At 41.4% G+C, this 18,576-nt stretch overlaps 1 protein-coding gene across 8 annotated transcripts in view; it reads right to left on the reverse strand.

The window, feature by feature from the left end:
- The window catches only part of ZNF827 (zinc finger protein 827), a 174,246-nt gene that overhangs the window by 83,315 nt on the left and 72,355 nt on the right, over positions 1-18,576 (reverse strand). For all 8 annotated transcript variants that reach the window (XR_013417314.1, XM_015139303.3, XM_015139301.3 and 5 more), the window contains one exon: positions 1,683-1,922. Coding sequence is in view for 7 of the 8 variants with exons in the window: in XM_015139303.3 (XP_014994789.1) it covers positions 1,683-1,922 (240 nt within the window). In the remaining variant the exon portion in view is untranslated. The remainder of the gene's footprint in view (positions 1-1,682; positions 1,923-18,576) is intronic.

The raw sequence follows: 18,576 nt of genomic DNA on the forward strand, positions 1-18,576 counted from the left end.
ACTCTGGCCTTCCCAATGCAGTTCAAATGTGAGGACCCTACACTGATGGTCACAGCTGCCAATGGCTTTTTTTAATATCTAGAAAAAACCTGGCCAACGCTATAAGAGTTTCAGATCTAAACAGCAGGGCAAGTAAAAAACTCTTAATCTTGTGGAGTTTTGGAAAAATTTAAACAAAGATTTGCAACACCTGTCTCACACTTCGTGCTGCTAGTCTGAAGCCACTGCATGCATGTGTGCACGGCCAATTCCTTTCTGTCCACTCAACAATGACGACAAGTGTGAATTTGGATTCACAGCCAGTATTCTTTCAGAGAGCAGGAAATCGGGTCTAAATGACTTGTCTGAGGTCACCCAGGCAGTGACAGCGCCAGGGTGAGAACTCTCAGACACAAAGTTTTTAGCTGATAGGAGACTGCGACAGCATACGGTTTACAGACAGACTTTCTGAAAAGAACCACACAGGTCACGCTTTTGCAAACTGTAACTCCTCAATCATTATTAAAGTTATATTGTTTTTAGATAAGCTTCGTCCTTCAAAATAAATAAATAAAACTAGCCTGTTTTGGAGCTTGCAAAGATCTGTGTGTCCTATAAAGTTTACAGAATTAGTGATTTCAGCTACCGCAGAGACCTGCACAAACACCCCCCCGTTTGAGGACCTGGAGGCCACTGTTTTCAGCATCATCTGATAATTACACAGCTATGGGCTGTGTTGCCAGGTCAATGAGAAGGTGAACTGTTGTGACAGACGGATTTTAGCTTTTTTTCTCTTTCCTGGTATCTTCCTTAAGAGAGAATTTAATGGATGCTCTAAATGTGTTATCCATAACAAAATAGAGTTTGTTGGACATTAGTAACAGACTTTATTGGTGCATAAACTTTAATACTGTAGGCCAGTGCTTGACTTTGGACAAGGTATTTGTATGTATTTCTACCTGAATCTTATATATGTATGTACCATCAACCTCAATCTTGCACAAAAAAATAGAAGCATGTTAAATTTGTTAGGGACAAGTGGTGTGTCGCTTGAAAGAGATGACAAAAGGAACAACTTAGGTACTGGGATCCTTAACTATTTCATCCAGATACTTCACTGAGCTGGTAATTACCATACTTTTCAATTCTAAGTACGTGAGTACAAAAAGTTGGTTTACAGAAATGGTTCTGCTAAGGCTACAGCTGGAAATAGTCCTCATATTTTCATCTTTTGCTTTTCCCTTCTTTGTTTTATTTTTGTTTTGGCAAGATACAATAAAACCTCATTAATTCAGACCACACTAATTTGGAAGTCATAGTAATTCAGTCACTGTTGGAATACATTGAAATTTATCTTTTCCACGTTAAAAAAAAAAGGCTGTTAATCAGATGAACTGCCTAAGCAAAATCAGAGGTGAGGTGTTTAGCCCAGTCAACAGGAATCATTTGCACATAATTGAATAGAGTTTTAATTTCAAGTGATTCTTAACTATTTATTAAGGAAAGGTTGGCAGGAATTCTATCTACTTGGCAACACTTTATTAAGTGTTAGTTTGGGTGGCCGTATGCGTGTTAAAGCAATAAAATTGATTTCTGTCTAAAACATCCTACAATTCAGGTTGTTTTTTTAAAAAAAAACTGTGTTAGAAGAGTTTTCCTTCAATGATTTCCAATTATTGACATTTTCCGGTGCAGAAACATACCTGACAGTTGAAAGAGGAGCTCGGAAGCCATCTTCACAGAGATATCCTGACTGAAGAGGTTTCGCTCGGGGGGTACTCTGCCCTCTGGCATCTTCTGTAAGGGTTCAGTTTTCTCTCGCCCGATTAAAGTGCTGTAGCCAACATTCCGGCTGGGTGATATTGAGACATGGGAGTCCTGGATGTCAACCTCCATTGGTTCCTCTTTAATCTTCACCATCTGAGTTTCTTTGTAGCTTTCCGCTGCAAGCAGGTGAATGAAGAGAAACAAAAACACCACCATTTCTTAATTCCAAGCTAAACCCAGTTTCTAATCACAGAGAAAACCATGAAGATTGTGTCAGGGAAGAGAAAAGTGAGTGTGCGCGGCACACTGGACCACAGTTTGAAAACTATTGGCTCAATCATCTGATACCTGAAAAGATAGGAGACTTTAGTTTTTTTTAGCCCAGAGACTCAGGGGCTTGTTCGAGGTCACACAGATGGCAGCAGGGCCAGGCCTTGGCCTGCAAGCTGGAGCCTAGGTTTCTTGACCAAGGTCTCTCACCACTCACATGTGCCCGTTCCTCTCTGCCACGCTGTTTCCAGAACTGAGAGAGGACATGGTAAATGTCTGTTCTTGCTTTATAACTTATTCAATTCAGTGAATCAAATAAGAGCAAGCATCTTAACATTATGGTTTTCTCCCTCTATTATTATTATTATTGTTTTTTTCTGAGAAGTAGTTTCACTCTTGTTGCCCAGGCTAGAGTGCAATGGTGTGACATGGGCTCATTGCAATCTCCACCTCCCAGGTTTAAGACATTCTCCTGCCTCAGCCTCCCGAATAGCTGGGACTACAGGCACTTGTCATAATATCTGGCTAATTTTTGTATTTTTAGTAGAGATGGGGTTTCGCCACGTTGACCAGGCTGGTCTTGAACTCCTGACCTAAGGTGATGTGCCCGCCTCGGCCTCCCAAAGTGCTGGGATTACAGGCATGAGCCACTGTGCCCAGCCTCTCCCTCTATTTTTAAAGCTCTGACCAATTGCTTTTCTTTCTTCCGGGGCACATACATTAATCAAGGATAAATAGGGTCAATTCAGCGGAGACATTTGCACCTTGCTGGAGGTGTATGGAAGACCATGTAGGAAGTTAACTGCAGCCCAAGGAGCAACACCCAGAAAAACAGCAATCTTACAAGTTATAGTAATGGTACAATTTACCGTTTGTCATTTAGGTGTGGCTATTACATGTTGGGTCTTTAGTCTGAAACACATACTTGTTTTGTAAGGGTGGAGTGTCTATGTCCGTGTATTGCTTAGAGTTAATGATAAACATCTTTGAAACAAGGTGGGACAATTAGCCCAGAAAATAACTTGGGTCGCTTTAAAATAAGGCCACACTTTCAAATTAATAATAATAATTAGTAACTAGTGTGTACTCAGCACTCTGGAAAACAAAAATCAAAGAGGATTTTGATAGTTGAACAGATAGATGATAGACAGAAAGATAGAGTAGTGGGTTGAATTGTGGTCCCCCAAAAGAAACATCTACATCCTAACCATGGGAACTTGTGAATGCGAATGTGACCTTATTTGGAAAAAAAAAAGGTCCTTGCAGATGTGATTAAGTCAACAGTCTCAAGAAGAAAACATCCTGGATTATCTAGGTGGGTCCCAAATCCAGTGACAAGTGTCCTAATAAGACACAGAAGAGGGCAAGACATAGAAACAGTGGAAAAGGCCATGTGAAAACAGGCAGAGACTGGAGTGATGCAGCCACAAACCAAGGAGTCCCTGCAGCCACGGGAAGCTGCAAGAGGCAAGCCAGGACCTTCCCCTAGAGCCTCTGGAAGGAGCGCGGCCAGACCAACATTTTGATTTCAGACTTCTGAGCCTCCAGAACCATGAGAGAATAAATATCTGCTGCTTCATGCTTCCGCAACTTTGTGGTAACTTGTTACAGCAGACCTTGGAAACTTTAGATAGATAGATAGATAGATAGATAGATAGATAGATAGATAGATAGATAGATAGATAGATAGGCAGGCAGATAGATACATAGGTACACAGAACAAACAGTAAGAAACAATGTAAAGGCCGTGCTGATCTGTGGGACAGCCAGGAGATATCATCAGGGAAATCTCATTGTTAGAAGCTGGGAGGTCCAAAAAACTATGCTTTCCTTGGAAAGCATGACATGGGTGAACATCAAATACATGTATATAGTCTATTGTCTGGTAGTTAAAAAAAAAAGAAGAGCATTTTAACCTAAATGATTAAAATTAATACAGTGCTATCAAGATCTTATGTAAGAAGAGTGTTAATTGCTCTTTTTTCTTCCTGACATATTACACATGCTTCTCAGGGAAAACTGTTTGTTTTTTGTCAACAACTAAACTGCAGGCAAGTGTGGTATTTACTTTAGATCCCTCCCCGCTTTCCCTACTCCTGCCAAGCTGTTTTTTCTCTGCATGTCTGCGAAGCAGCTCATAAAAATCAAGTTCACTGATTCAGTCAGTCATGATAAAAAAATTTTAAAAAGAAAAAAACAGAAGAAGAAGAAAGCTGTGCAAGATACATGCTTAGCTTCTCTGCCTTTACTTCCAGTCCATCTGATTCTTCCTGGAGAACTGATCTTCCTCCCTCAAGCCCCTTAGGGATCTGGTGACCTCACAGCCATCCTGACCTCCAGCCAGATCAGCCACCCTCACGGGCAGTCACAACACAGCTTCCCTCGTCATGCTTCCCCAAAGTACCTAATATTTGGAAAATAAACAGTGGGGTCAGTGTCATAGGTACATAATGATGCTTCTGAATCTTGCACTGGGAAGTCATTCTAAGGCCTGGGGACAAACACAAAAGAATACTAGGACAAATATAAAGGGATTCACTTCATTTAAAAAAATCTTGACACTATAAAAAGCAAAGCCAGAAAGAAGCTCTCTTATTTATCTTCTCCTCACACCTCACACCACCCTGCTTCATTTCCCTAGCTTTGACCATGGAATCAAAAATCACCTGGCTATTTGCACCACTAAATTTAAAGAAATTAGTTTTTAAAAGCTTCCTGGGATCACATCAAGTATGATTTACATGAAGTGCTTTCTGCTCTTTCTTATGACAACCCTTGCCCTTTCAAGAATGCACAAAACACTGATCACTGATAAAAAGCCTTTGACCTTCTTAATTCACTTGACAGATTCCAGACTCAGGGAGAGGAGTTTTCAAACTAACATCTCAATGGGCAAGTGAAACAATGGACATATAATACAGTAAATATCATAGTCCCTTCTCTTCCATGCAATAGCATTATTGCCAAGTGTTTTCTTGGCATTTCTTTTCAAGCAGGATTTCTCAACCTTGGTACTACTAACATCTGGGGCTGGATAATCTTTGTTATGGGGGACTATATTGCACATTGTAGGATGTTTACCAACATCCTTGGTCTCTCTACCCACTAGACACCAGTAGGATTATCCTCCAGTTTTTTGTTTTTTGTTTTTTTTTAAGAGATGGAGGTCTCACTATGTTGCCCAGACTGGAGTGCAGTGGCTATTCACAGGTGTGGTCACAGCACACTGCAGTCTCGAATTCCTGGCCTCAAGCAACCCTCCTGCCTCAGCCTCCTGAGAAGCTGGGGCTACCTGCACAGGCCACCATACTGGGCTCCATCCTCTAGTTTTAACAACCAAACATGACTGCAGATGTTGCCAAATTTTCTCGGGGGAGGGAAGGGCAAAACCACCCTGGTTGAAAACCATGGCTCTAAAGTTTTTGCTGCATTCTAGTTTTCGCTCCAAAAAAAGTTCAATCACCACACAAGACAAAGAAGAAAGAAAAAGCTCCTTTCATTTCTAGCCTAGGCCTAGTATCAATCGCCATCTCAGCCAGGTTCCTGAACAGGCTGACCTGGCAACACTGGTTTCTGTTACATACCTCACGTGGTCCCCAGGCCAGCTCTCTTCTTTTTGCCTGGGGTGTTCTAACATAACAATGGTTGAATTAATCATTTCTACTCATTCTTAGCTTTGTCTCCCATACTCAGGGACATGTCTACACATCCAGGATTTTATTCTTTCCTGTACACACACAATGTGAATCCTTTTAGAATCTCTTCCCAAAATAATAGGACAAATAGTCATTTTATCCCAACTTTATATATTGTTGCTGCTGGTGTGGTGGTGTGCCTATAGTCTCAGCCACTCAGGAGGCTGAGGTGGGAGGATCTATTGAACCAGGGAGTTCAAGGCTGCAAGGAGCTATGATTGTGCTACTGCACTCCAGCCTGGGCAATAGAGGGAGACTCTGTCTCAAAACAAACAAACAAACAAACCCCACAAAAACCAAAAAAACTACAAGATATTTCAGAGGTTGAATGGGAAGGACTTGGTGGCAGACTGTAGTCTGAATTAAGAATGAAAAGACAGGCTGGGTCTGTAATGCCAGTACTTTGGGAGGCTGAGGTGTATGGATTGCATGAACCCAGGAGTTTGAAGACCAGCCATGGGCAACATGACAAAACCCTGTCTCATAAAAAAGTACAAAATTAGCTGGATGTGGTGGCACATGCCTGTAGTCCCAGCTATTTGGGAGGATGAGGTGGGAGGATCATCTGAGCCTGGGAGGTCGAGGCTGCAGTGAGCCCTGATTATACCATTACACTCCAGCCTGGGCAACAGAGCAATTAAAAAAAATGCCTCAATTAAAAAAAAATGAAGAAACAAATGTGAGAGAAATTATGGATGAAACGTATACAGGAACTGGATGAGAGGCAGGTGAGATAAAAACAAAATTCTATGAATTGTAAGCCTCTAAGGTTTGGAAGATAATATTAATAGGAGCAAGGAAACTAGAAAAGTTGGGCTGAGGAGAAATTTAGGAGAAGTTCTGTGTTGCCTAAGTATACAAGTTTCCCACAGGAAGTGGAGGTTGTGACGGCTTATAGGCGGGAAGGGAAGGACATTTGTGACATGGAGATGGGAAGTCATCTGAATTCATGGGACAGAGTGAGGTCTGCAAAAGAGAGTGAGCAGAGGGCAGTGGATGGGGTGGAACTGTTATTACCTACCCTTAAGAGGAGGAGGAAGAAAAGAGCAAGGAAAAGAGATAGAGAGGGAATAGTCCCACCTGGTGTGGTGGCGTGGAAGCTGGGAGAGAAGTAGGAGGCTCTGCACGTGCCACGTGAGCTTCCTGCTCTCTGCCTTCTTGCCCTTGGGTTCCTGCACCTGCACAACGATTCCTTCTCTGTCCCACAGAAAGCCTTAGCCCCACCCTCCCTACCTCATCTCTGAGCACTCCACCGTGTGACTCTGTGCTCCTGCAATACTGAAATATTCCAGTTGCTTGAACAGAGCATGCTGCCCCTTGCCTTATCTTTTGTTATGTGCTCTTTCCTTCCCAAATATGCTGATAAAGCCTATTCAAACTTCAAAACCCTATTCAGATGTCCCTTCTGTGTGCAGCCTTCCTGTATCTTCCTCGAGTGGCACTCTCTCCCTCATCTTTTCTATATCTAGAGTGTTTGTACCTTGCAGATATTGTGATGTCTTACACAGCAATTATTTTGTACGGATTCATTTCCCCTCTGGACTGAGTTCTCAGGGGAGTGCTTAGTTCTCGTTCATCTTTCATCCCCAAGACAGCACAGGGCATGGCGCGTTGAGCAAGTTTAATGCTATGATTGCCCCATGCATCACCTGAAGTGTGGCACACGGTGGTGTGTAATGTTATCCTCCCTTCCTGGGCCCTCAGTCTGCCGCAAACACTCATACATGCTACAGATTACAACGAAGTATGAAAGGATGGAACATTGGAAATGGCACTAATAGAAACAATATCAATTGGTTATTCCCTCTCATTCTCATCATGCTATCATGATTTGGATCTAGTACTGTAGAATAAAAAGCTTAAAAGAGCCTCTAAAAGCACTGCCAACTATGCCATGCTGGCACCATTCACTTTCCAGAGTGACAGGCTTTTCAATGGGATAAATAAAAAATCTTTCATCTCCAACTTATAAGCCTCAAAGATACAAAGGTCTTGGTTGGGCAAACACCTTCCACATATGAAATTTGATTCCTGCAGGTCTTGGGATTGATCATTACTTAAAACCTTGTGAACAAGAATGCAGACCAAAAGGTCCCATGAAGTAAAACAAATGATCAGGACCCAGAAATGAGACCCTATGTTAACATCTTTACCTTGGGCCTGGCACCCGCTGACATCTCATAAAGGCAAGATGCCTGCTCCCTTTGCCTTCTATTTTTGCCCTTCCAAAATCACAATGGAATGAAGAGTTGGGCTGAGTTTTCTTGGTTGCTCAGAGAATGGTAACGCCCCAGATCTACTGGAGTGGAGGCCAAGGATGGAGGCAGAAAAGGAAATGTTTATTCCACAGAAGTCTGAAATTACGTGTTTAGCTTCTTCTTCTTAGAGAGAAGCAACGTGGAAGTGAAGCAGCCTCAGATCCTGAAGTCATCCCTCACCCTGTGACTGGAGCTAGGTACCCAGTGCAATGGAGATACCTTGTATCTCCATCCTTATTATGAAAATTAAGAACCCATTGCTCAGATGCTTAATATTATTCTCTCTTTTGGCTTTTTTACCCTACACTGTGTCTCCCTCTGTATCACAGAACAGAATCACAAGTCAATTGAGACAAGTTTGTTGTTTTTTTTTTTTTGAGACAGAATTTCTCTCTTGTTGCCCAGGCTTGAGTGCAACGGTGAGACCTCGGCTCACTGCAACCTCCACCTCCCGGGTTCAAGCGATTCTCCTGCCTCAGGCTCCCGAGTAGCTGGGATTACAGGTATGCACCACCATGCACGGCTAATTTTTTGTATTTTTAGTAGAGACAAGGTTTCTCCATGTTAGTCAGGCTGGTCTCGAACTCCCGACCTCAGGTGATCTGCCCTCCTCGGTCACCCAAAGTGCTGGGATTACAGGCGTGAGCCACCGTGCCCCCGGCTGAGACAAGTTTTATGTTCTATAAAGGATGGGCTTATTATATGCTTCTTCTCCATGGGAAGTTACATATTAAAATTCATTTTTCTCTACAGTGTGGCCCTTGATGGGGAAAAGCTCCTCATTCCTGCTCTGAGGAGTGAACTCCCAATACCGGGGCTTGCCCATGGGTGCTGCCACACCCCAGAGAGAGGCAATGCAAGCCCTGCTCCCATGCCTGCTCTCCCTCCTGGACACACTGGCCATCTGTTCCTGGGGGAAAAGAGGGGACTCTTTCTCCATAAAAGAAAACAGTAGTGGGCACATTTTCCTTTAGTTCTCCTCAATATATAAGAAACTTCAAGAATGGTAGCTTTCAACAGAAAACCCATACGATGACCTCAAGTACACACACACACACACACACACACACACACACACACCACATTTCACTCAGAATAGTGCAGGGAAAACTGAGCAAAACATGAGACCAAGCCAGTGTCTATGATGAAGATGATATAAAATCTGTGTCCAATTAAATCTTTAATTAATTCATTCATTAATTGAATGAAATACTTTTTTCTGGTGGTGACATCAATCTTTACAGTACCCTGAAGATCAGAAGAATTTAGTTTTAAATGATAGAACTAGGATTTTCTGTATGCCTCCTCCTTCTTTCTCTCTCACGCGCGCGCACAGACACACACACACACACACACACACACTTTTTATTCCTAAAACAATTTCAAAGGTATTTTATTAGAATTGATTTCTTGAATTTGATCATCAAAATCAAAAAGTAACCAACGTTTTCCCTCTACAGCAGTATAATACCTGCAAATATAGGAAGGAAAATTAACAAATGTCTTTAGAATTAGCTATTCTAATTAGAATTAGCTATTCAAATTAGAATTCATAATTAAGTAGACAGAGGTGAGCAAGGGATCAACTTAGAGTCAGTTTTAGAAAAACACCTGAGAAGCACCAGGTATTCTATTTTGCTAACTGTTTTGAATTAGCAAAGAACAAACATGTCTTAAAAATGCTGAGCTCAAACTTTATAGGTAAAAAAGAGTTAGTGAGACTTGGAATTTCTTTCTGGGGTACATGAAACATATCATTTTCTACAAGATCAAAGCACTCATTGCTTTACTCTGATGTAGATTTTTAAATTAGTCTTGTGTCCTCTACACCAGTTATCAATGCAACAGGTCCTCGACTGAGCTAACTCAGTTGGATATCTGCAAATGTTTTCAGACTGGCCACAACAGTACGCCCACACCTGCAGTATGAGTTTTCAACTTGATTCTAGTGACCAGATATCAGAATATGTCCCTTAAACATAACAAATTCTGCACTCAATTTCACTTTTGTCCAAATCAAAATCAAAATTAAAATCCTCCAGTCGCTGGGAGCTCAGAGAGATTAGCTTTGGCAGCCCAGCAGATGATGTGGGGTGGCTCTGTCATTATCTGTTGAACTTTGAGTGTCCTGGTGTTAAATGTAAAATCTCTCCCAATCATCTTGTTTTCTTTTCATTTAATGATTTCACTAGAAATTAGCTAAAGAGGTGCATTTGAACTGTATATATGCCATCTGGTAACATTCCAAATGATCTCATTTTAAAAAAATTAACCTATTTTTCATCTAATGTCCAGAATATACTTTTCTTGTCTCATATTAAAAAGTCAGAAAAAAGAAAAAAATGGAAAGGGTCAATTAAAGTATCTGATCTAACCTTAAAGCTATTTAACATTATTATCCTTTGCCATTTAATAAATCTAAGCCCTGTCCATCCTTATCTGTTGTGATTAATAGGCCTTTATATATCCTTCCATGAACCAGAGTGCTGGTGTGTGTGCATGTGTGAGAGTGTGTGTGTGTGTGTTTGTGTGGGTTCTAAACAGGATTCCTGGCAATGGTACGTGCCTATAATCCCAGCAGTTTGGGAAGCTGAGGCAGGAGAATCACTTTTAATAAAGATGTTTTTCAAAATGAGACGGTACATTAGTATCAGTCTAGAAATCCCCTCTAAAACATAAAAATCTAAAATACAGAAATTCTGGCCAGGCACAGTGGCTCACACCTGTAATCCCAGTGCTTTGGGAGGGCAAAGTGGGAGGACTGCTTGAGGCTAGGAGTTCAAGAACAGCCTGGGTAACATAACGAGATCCAGTCTCTACAAAAGATAAAAATAAAAAAATTAGCTGGGCATGGTGGCACACGCCTGTAGTCCCAGCTACTTAGGAGGCTGAGGTGGGAGGATAGCTTAGGCCAGGATTTGTGGCTGTAGTGAGTTGTAATCGTGCCACTACACTCCAGCCTGGGCGACAGAGAGAGACCCTGTCTCTAAAAAAAAAAAGCAGAAAAAAGAAAAATGATGAAAAAATAAACAATTCCTGAAAGATTCAGTAGAATCCCTGCTACCATAAAAAATTACCAAAAAGCAAAGGCCATCTCTGTCAACTGATGGGTTGGCCATTGCTTTATGCACAAAGGGTTGGAGGACAGAGGGATTCCTTAATGTCCAAGGAGGGAAAGGAGCAAAAGAAGTTTTATTTTAATAACTAAGAGTTTGTCAGTTTTCAAGTATTTTCCACTTCCAGAGGGTCAAAGGGCTTCAGTATATGCTGACAAGTTTAACATGCTTTTCTTATGTGGTGCTACATATTACTAATATGCACTAGTATATAACACTAATAGATACTAGTAATATTAATCTACAAATATTGCTAATGTAAATAATAATGAATCTGTCGCAAGGATATCTCTGCTGAGAAGCCGTGACTACTTCACTCCTGTTGGTCAATGTTCCCAGCAGGCAGGGAAGGGCTGATCAATATGCAGAGAGTGGAGCATCAGATAATAACAGAGACCAGAACCCAGGCAATACCAGGAGTAAGATATGGTAGCAATAGATGGGGTGGGAAGGGAATGTAGGCTCCATGCAGGTGAGGTCCTTATTCACTTCTGTATCCTTAGTGCCCAAACAGGGCTTGGAAAATGGTAGTAGCTCAATAAAGATCTGCTTAATGAATGAATAAGTGAAATAAAACAAAAAGGAAGGAGGTCACAAAGAAGAAATGGAACAATAGGATGAGAAATATGGGTTCATTTAAACTCCCAAGAAATCTTTGCAACAGCCAATAATAAGTGAGTTCCTGTTTTTGATAGGGTACCGTCCCTAGTCCCATGCCTGTGGGAGTCGTTGGACTGTGGGGTGGGACCTCCTGCTGGTGGATAATGTTCCCTCCGGGCTCTCACTTCCCCATAGTTTCTGGAGATACAGAGTGCATGGATATTCCCTTGATGTATTTTGGCTGTGTTTCAACCTTTTTTTCCAAATGCTTTTTAAATCAAAGCTACTTACAAGTAGTGTAAGCGACTCATTCTAATTTCCCTTCCTCTCTCTCATTCCCGTGTCTTCTCTAGCGCAGGTGCTGAAGAGCCAGAAACCACCAACCAGATGGCAGGGAGAAGAGGCGGTAACCTTTACACTGAATAGCGAGGCCCTAGTCACTGAACACTCACAGTTACACACAGGATTGATACCCCACCCTGGGTGTCTCCGGGAGAGCTGAATGTCAAGCAGGAAGAGCTTTCTAGTATGAACAACGTTTTAGAAGAAAATATTTTAAACAGTATAAGATAAACAGGGTGCAAAATGTAGTGGGGTCTAGAAGAAGTAATTGAAAGAATTTGTCCTGATTAAATGTGTAATTCTGTCCTGATGAAACTATCTTCCTAGTCCCCAGCTTTCTTCTTTCTTCTTCACAGCTCTTCGGAAAAAAAGTTCTAAAGAAAGTATTACTTACATATTACCCAATATGTTGGCTAAATAAACATGGCTGATTTCCAAGTGAAGGTTCTTACCAATATCTGATTGTGCAGAGGCAAGAGATCCCGCTCACATAATCAGGTCCACAAATCAGTGCAATTTCACCTCTTGTTCTCATTAATCCTTGGTTCTGTTGAGGGCCTCTTTCCCTCTTGAGTGGAGGGGCTATTAATGTACCTTTGGAAACATGCGTGTTGACCACAGGAAGCTCTGTAAGGTTGTCCCCATAAATGCCCTCTACCTCAAAAATAGCAGGAAGAATTTCTGGTAGCAAAAACAGGGGAAGTGTGTACATATGTTTAGGGCAAGGGTAGGTTTATGGGGAAAAGGATGGTAATAGTAGGAAGTAAAGAAACAAGTTCATAATTTATTCTTTAAACAGTGACCCTCGTCATCTGCTTTTGTACCTAAGATAAAATGTGATGGGTCATGCATAAATTCTATAACCTCCCCTCCTCTCTCCAGCTGTGGAGATAAGTGATACAAGCATATGGCAAGCCACAGGAAACCAGGAAATGTGCTTGAATCCAGCTGCTATCCCATAGTTAGAAAAAAGGAAGTAAATCAACTCACAGCATAAACTCAGGATGGCTTAAAATGGGAAAAATACAAACATGGGTGGAGTAAAAAGAAGAATTATTAGAAGGGAAGACAAAGATCCTTTCAGAAAGAATACCACAGGTCCTTACAGCTTGATGGGAGGGGGGGAAACACTTTTAAATCATTTGTCTTTCTGTAAGAATCCTAAAAGCCATAGGAGAAAAAAAATTCTCTTTGTGAAAGTTTCCATTCCTGGGCTAATATTGACACTCCCCTGCCCAATGGAAAGGGTCCCATCACTCCCAGACTATATGCATCTTCCAGTGCAGTGCACAGATGTGCTGAGTAGCCCCTGCCGCACCAGGCAGTAGAGCCCCTGCCCAGTGGGTGACCTGGCCACTTGGCAGCAGACAAGCTACTTAGCAATGAGGATTCCCTTCTCTAGGGGTAGGTCTATGAGACCAGCATGTACCCAGATGGGCACCATATCCATGGGGTTTAATTATGCATGCAAATATTCCCCTTCTTTGACATGAATAAGTTAAAGGTGAAAGGTTAATATGGTGATGAGAAGAAAAACCACTGTGGAATGAGAATGCTTTTGATATCTTGTTAAGGAGAATAACGATTAAGCTCTCCCTCACAAGACTATAACTGTATTAACATATAGCCAAAAGGGCTACTGGGAGGAGCCTCAAAAACCTAGAATGGTGCAAGGTACATACCTTCTATCCATCAGGGAAACTTGTCCTATGAGTGAAAAATTGAGCAGGTTGACTGGTTACTCAAGTATTTCCAACCACACTGCAACTGGATCCCTCGGAAAATAAAGCTTCTTCTCAGAGTCATCATCATCAAAACGTATTTACTAGCAGCCTCTCGTTTGTGCCCCAGTATGTGTTACCGATTAGGTAACATCTGTAGTCATTTATACCAGAAACAGAAAGTGATGCAGGAATCCAAGAGGAAGGCCTAGGCGTCATTCTTAATTCTTTTGCTCCATATTTGTAAAGGAAGATCTGGAGCCCCTCCGGCACGCCCCCACCCCAGATCCACCACTCTGCAGCCCTCCCCACTCCCTGCTGCATCCAGATCCCTCCCTGCCCTAGTCCTGAAGCAGCCCAACAGAAAAGGAATCTACGATGAAGGTGGAGCACATGAAATTCCTGTCAGAGTTCTTGCCTGGTTTCTGGGAACACAAGCCAATACAAATTTTCGTGGCTATATTAACATATGCAGCTATGCGACAGGGAGATGATAATAAAACAAGAGCCCTTTTGAGCCTGGCCCTGTGAATCCCAGGCCTTGGAGAAAGCTGGGTCAAAAAAGCAAAAAGGGTAGCCTGAAGCTTGAGGGCTAAAAAGGGAGGTGCAGAGGCCGTGGCCTTGAGGGTGTGAGCTGCAACAGCTCCCATATGGGGCAGGGGGAAAGCAACAGGGGCCATTCAGGTTTATGGGTTCGAGGATTTGTAAAGGGCATGTGGAATTACAAAATAAACAGAAGGGTGCTTACTGGCCAGAGCAAGTGTAACATCAAGTACGGCCAGAGAGCCTGTTGGAATAAGTTCCTCTTTGTAGCTGAGAAAGAACCAAGTTCCAGGGCTGGCTGCATCCAGCTACTTCTGAGTCTGTCCTGCTTAAATGGTCAGGTTAACAATACTGCTGTCTAGCCTCTGAGCTTAACAAGATCTAGACCTTCAAGAGAAGGTTTCTCTGGGTATAGAAACATGTCACATTTTTACCTTATTAAAGTGATCTATTCCCTGTTTGTATAAAATACAGACTTGGTACTCCCAATATCTACAATTCTCACTGAGTTTTCAAGGGCTTAAAAAAAGTCTAATTCTTATTTATATTTCATTGTCCCCCAGCCACGGCTGTATATATATAAAACCCCAAGCAATATATATATAGACAGAGCTGACGGTATATATGGCAATGAGGAAAGTGATCCAGCCATTAGTTGTGGGCCCACTGCTGGTCACATTCACTATAAGTCATTTAAAAAGTTGACATATAAATATTCTTTGCCATTAGACATATAAAGAATGCTACAGCAAATATAGGAGTCAGAAGGGTCCACTCCACTGAGGTATTATTCAATAAATTTGGTTTCACAGGCTTTATATCTCTGAAAATTAAATAGCACTATGTGAACATAAGACAGACTTTCCTTTTAATATTAAACAAGTCTGCAATTTTTACTTAATTTTTGGATTTATGGAAAACATGATAGTGCTCACAAGCAACAAAAGAAAAACAGAGATAAACTGGACACGATCCAAATTTAAAAAGTTCAGGCAGCAAATAATATCATTAAGAAAATGAAGGACAACTGGCAGAACTGGGAGAAAATATTTGCAAATCATATATCTGAGAAGAGACTTATGTCCCGAATACATCAGGAACTTTTAACACTCAAGAATAAAATAAATAACCCAATTTAAAAAGTAACAAAATAACTTGAATAGCCATTACTCCAAAGAAGATATACAGATGGCCAATAAGCACATGAAAATATGCTCAACATCATTAGTCATCGGGGAAATGCAAATCTAAACTAGAATGAAACACTAGTTTACACTCTTAAGATGGTTATAATAAAAAAAGACAGACAAAACCAAGTTTTGCAAGGATTGGAGAAACTGAGACCCTCATCCACTGCTGGTGGAGATGTGAAATGGTGCAACTACTTCGGAAAACCACTTGTCAGTTCCTTAAAATGTTAAACGCAGAGTTAGCATTTGACTCAGCAATTCCATTCCTAGGTATATACCCAAGAGAATTAAAAACCTAAGCCCACACAAACACTTGCATATGAATGCTCATAGTAGCAGAAGATGGCAAACAATCCAAATGTCTCCATAAATGGATGAATAGAGCAAGAAAATGTGGTATATCCATACAACAGAATATCATAAAAATTGAAAATGAATAAAGCCATAAAAATGAAGTACTGATTTATGTTACAACATAGATAAACCTTGAAAACATTATGCTAAGTGAGAGAAGCCAGACGCAAAAGACTGCATATTGTATGATTTCATTCATAAGAAATGTCCAGAATGGGCAAACCTATTGAAACACTAGATTCGTGGTTGCCTGGGTGGGGGGTGGGGTGTGGGGAGAGAGCGCCTGCTCATAGACTCGACATTTTTGGGGGCAATGAAAATTTTCTGGAATTCAATGTAGTGATGGTTGCACAACTCTGCAGATATACTAAAAATCATTGAATTGTATACTTAGAATGGGTAAGTTTTACGGTATATGAATTATATTTTAATAAAGATGGGCCAGGCTTGGTGGCTCATGCCTGTAATCCTAGCACTTTGGGAGGCTGAGGTGGGCAGATTGCCTGAGCTCAGAAGTTTGAGACCAGCCTAGCCAACATGGTGAAACACCATCTCTACTAAAATACAAAAAATCAGCCGGGCGCAGTGACAGGCACCTGTAATCCCAGCTGCTCAGGAGGCTGAGGCATGAGAATTGCTTGAACCCAGGAATCCACTGCATTCCAGCCTGGGCAACAGGGTGAAATTCTGTCTCTCTCTCTCACACACACACACACACACACACTCACACACACACACACACAAAAGATAGCTTTTAAAATGAGATGGTACATTAAAATAAGTCTAGAAATCCCCTCTAAAACATAAAATATATAAATTCTGGCCAGGCATAGTAGTTCACACCTGTAATCCCAGTACTTTGGGAGGTCAAGTTGGGAGGACTGCTTGAGGCTAGGAGTTCAAGATCAGCCTGGGCAACATAGCAAGACCTTGTCTCTACAAAAAAAGAATAAAAATAAAAATAAAAATAAAAAAGTTAGCTGAGTGTGATGATGCACATCTGCAGTTCTAGCCACTCTGGAGCCTGAGGTGGGAGGATCACTTGAGCCTAGGAGTTCAAGGTTACAGTGAGCTATGATCACACCATTGCACTCCAGCCTGGGTGACTAAGCAAGACCCTGTCTCTGAAAAAATAATAAAATAAAATATATAAATTCTAGAAAAGCAGAATACTGGATTCAATAAATTTCTTCAGGGGCTCAAAAAAAGTTGAAATGAAAACATGAATTTTTTGATTTTTGGACTGATTAGACTGATTAGATCTACCTGTTCACTTTATAAGTGAGCTCTACATTTAGCCTTTTATGCAAGCAGGTAGAATCATAAGGAACTAAGTACAAACAGGCCTCACATCGTCTCTACCACCAAACTAGATAACTTCCAAGTCTGCAGGAGGCAAATGTGAGAAGGCAGTAACATAAAAATACAACATGTATTTTCCATCCTTATAGATTACTGAAGTCACACTGCTTAGAAAGCTTGCTAGACCATAATTTTCCAAGGGAAGATACCAAATAAGCAAATAAGTTTTTGCTCTGAGAAATTATTAAGCTAAAATCTCAAATTAATCTCAAATAATTCTTTAGAAGAGTCTCCTCCAACATGGTCTTAGATTATGTAGGGGGAGGTAGAGAAAGGTTTTTCTCCTAAAAGAATGCCAGCATTGCTCAGGAATAATCATGAAATTTAACAGCAAAGGACATTGAAAAAAGTAGTATTATCTGAGGCTCACAGCCAACACTATCTTGATTTATTAGGTACATGTGCCCTTCTAAAAAAAGGTTCCCAGATACCATTATTTCATAATAAATTAAAAAGAATCTTCACTGAAGAGAGATGGTTCTTTTTAAAAAGTAAAATGTACATTTAATAGAGCTTTGTTCTCTGTCAGCTTCAACCTAAAGCATTCTTCTCAGATGGATGAAACTTATTTTTCCAATTAACCATTTCCTCAGCACAGTGCTTCTCAAACCTTAGCTGTCAGAATCGCTAGGGGGGCTTGTGAAAACACAGACAGCGGGACTCCCCCCCCAGAGTTTCAACTACGTCCAGGATAGGGCTCAAGAATTCGCATGTCTAACACTTCCTTATCCCCACAAATTTAATGATGATTCTGCTGGTCTAGGGACCACACTTTGAGAAGCACTGCCTCAGCAAATTAGAGATGTTTTTCTCTCAGACCCTTTTAGGAAGGAAAGATAAACAGCACCCAACACATTTCCACTCAATATTGAAATGACAGCAACCACCATAATTATTCCTGGACCTTTTGTGGTTCGTATGTATTGTTCTATCTTCCTGTTCGCACCTCACCCTCCTGCCCTCCCTCCCAGCAATCCCACATGGCTAACGGCAGCAGCCACATCTGCTCAACATGCCCTCATCTCTAAATAGAGAAGTTTCCATTGTCGGGTCCCAGTTGAAGCCACGGCACTTGGTTGGGATTTAGGATTGGGATAAAGACATTTCTGTCTGGCTATTCTTTTGAGCAAAGCATAAACTCAGAAGCTGCTGGCAATTCCCCCTTTCCATCGTGTGGCCTGGGTAACAGAAGAAGTCCATCTGTCGGTCCAGAGAGAAGCAGAAATGAGGTGGGGAAGGGGGTGGTTCCTGGGTTCCATATGGGCCTCCAGACTCTGGCTGCAGTGGAAAACCGATGCCCCACTGCATCCCTGCCTTTGGGATCAATAAGCCAATCCAAAACCCGTATCTTCTACTAAATTCTTCTATCCTGCCAAAAC

The sequence above is a fragment of the Macaca mulatta genome, chromosome 5 (assembly GCF_049350105.2).
Source record: "Macaca mulatta isolate MMU2019108-1 chromosome 5, T2T-MMU8v2.0, whole genome shotgun sequence".
NCBI lineage: Eukaryota > Metazoa > Chordata > Mammalia > Primates > Cercopithecidae > Macaca > Macaca mulatta.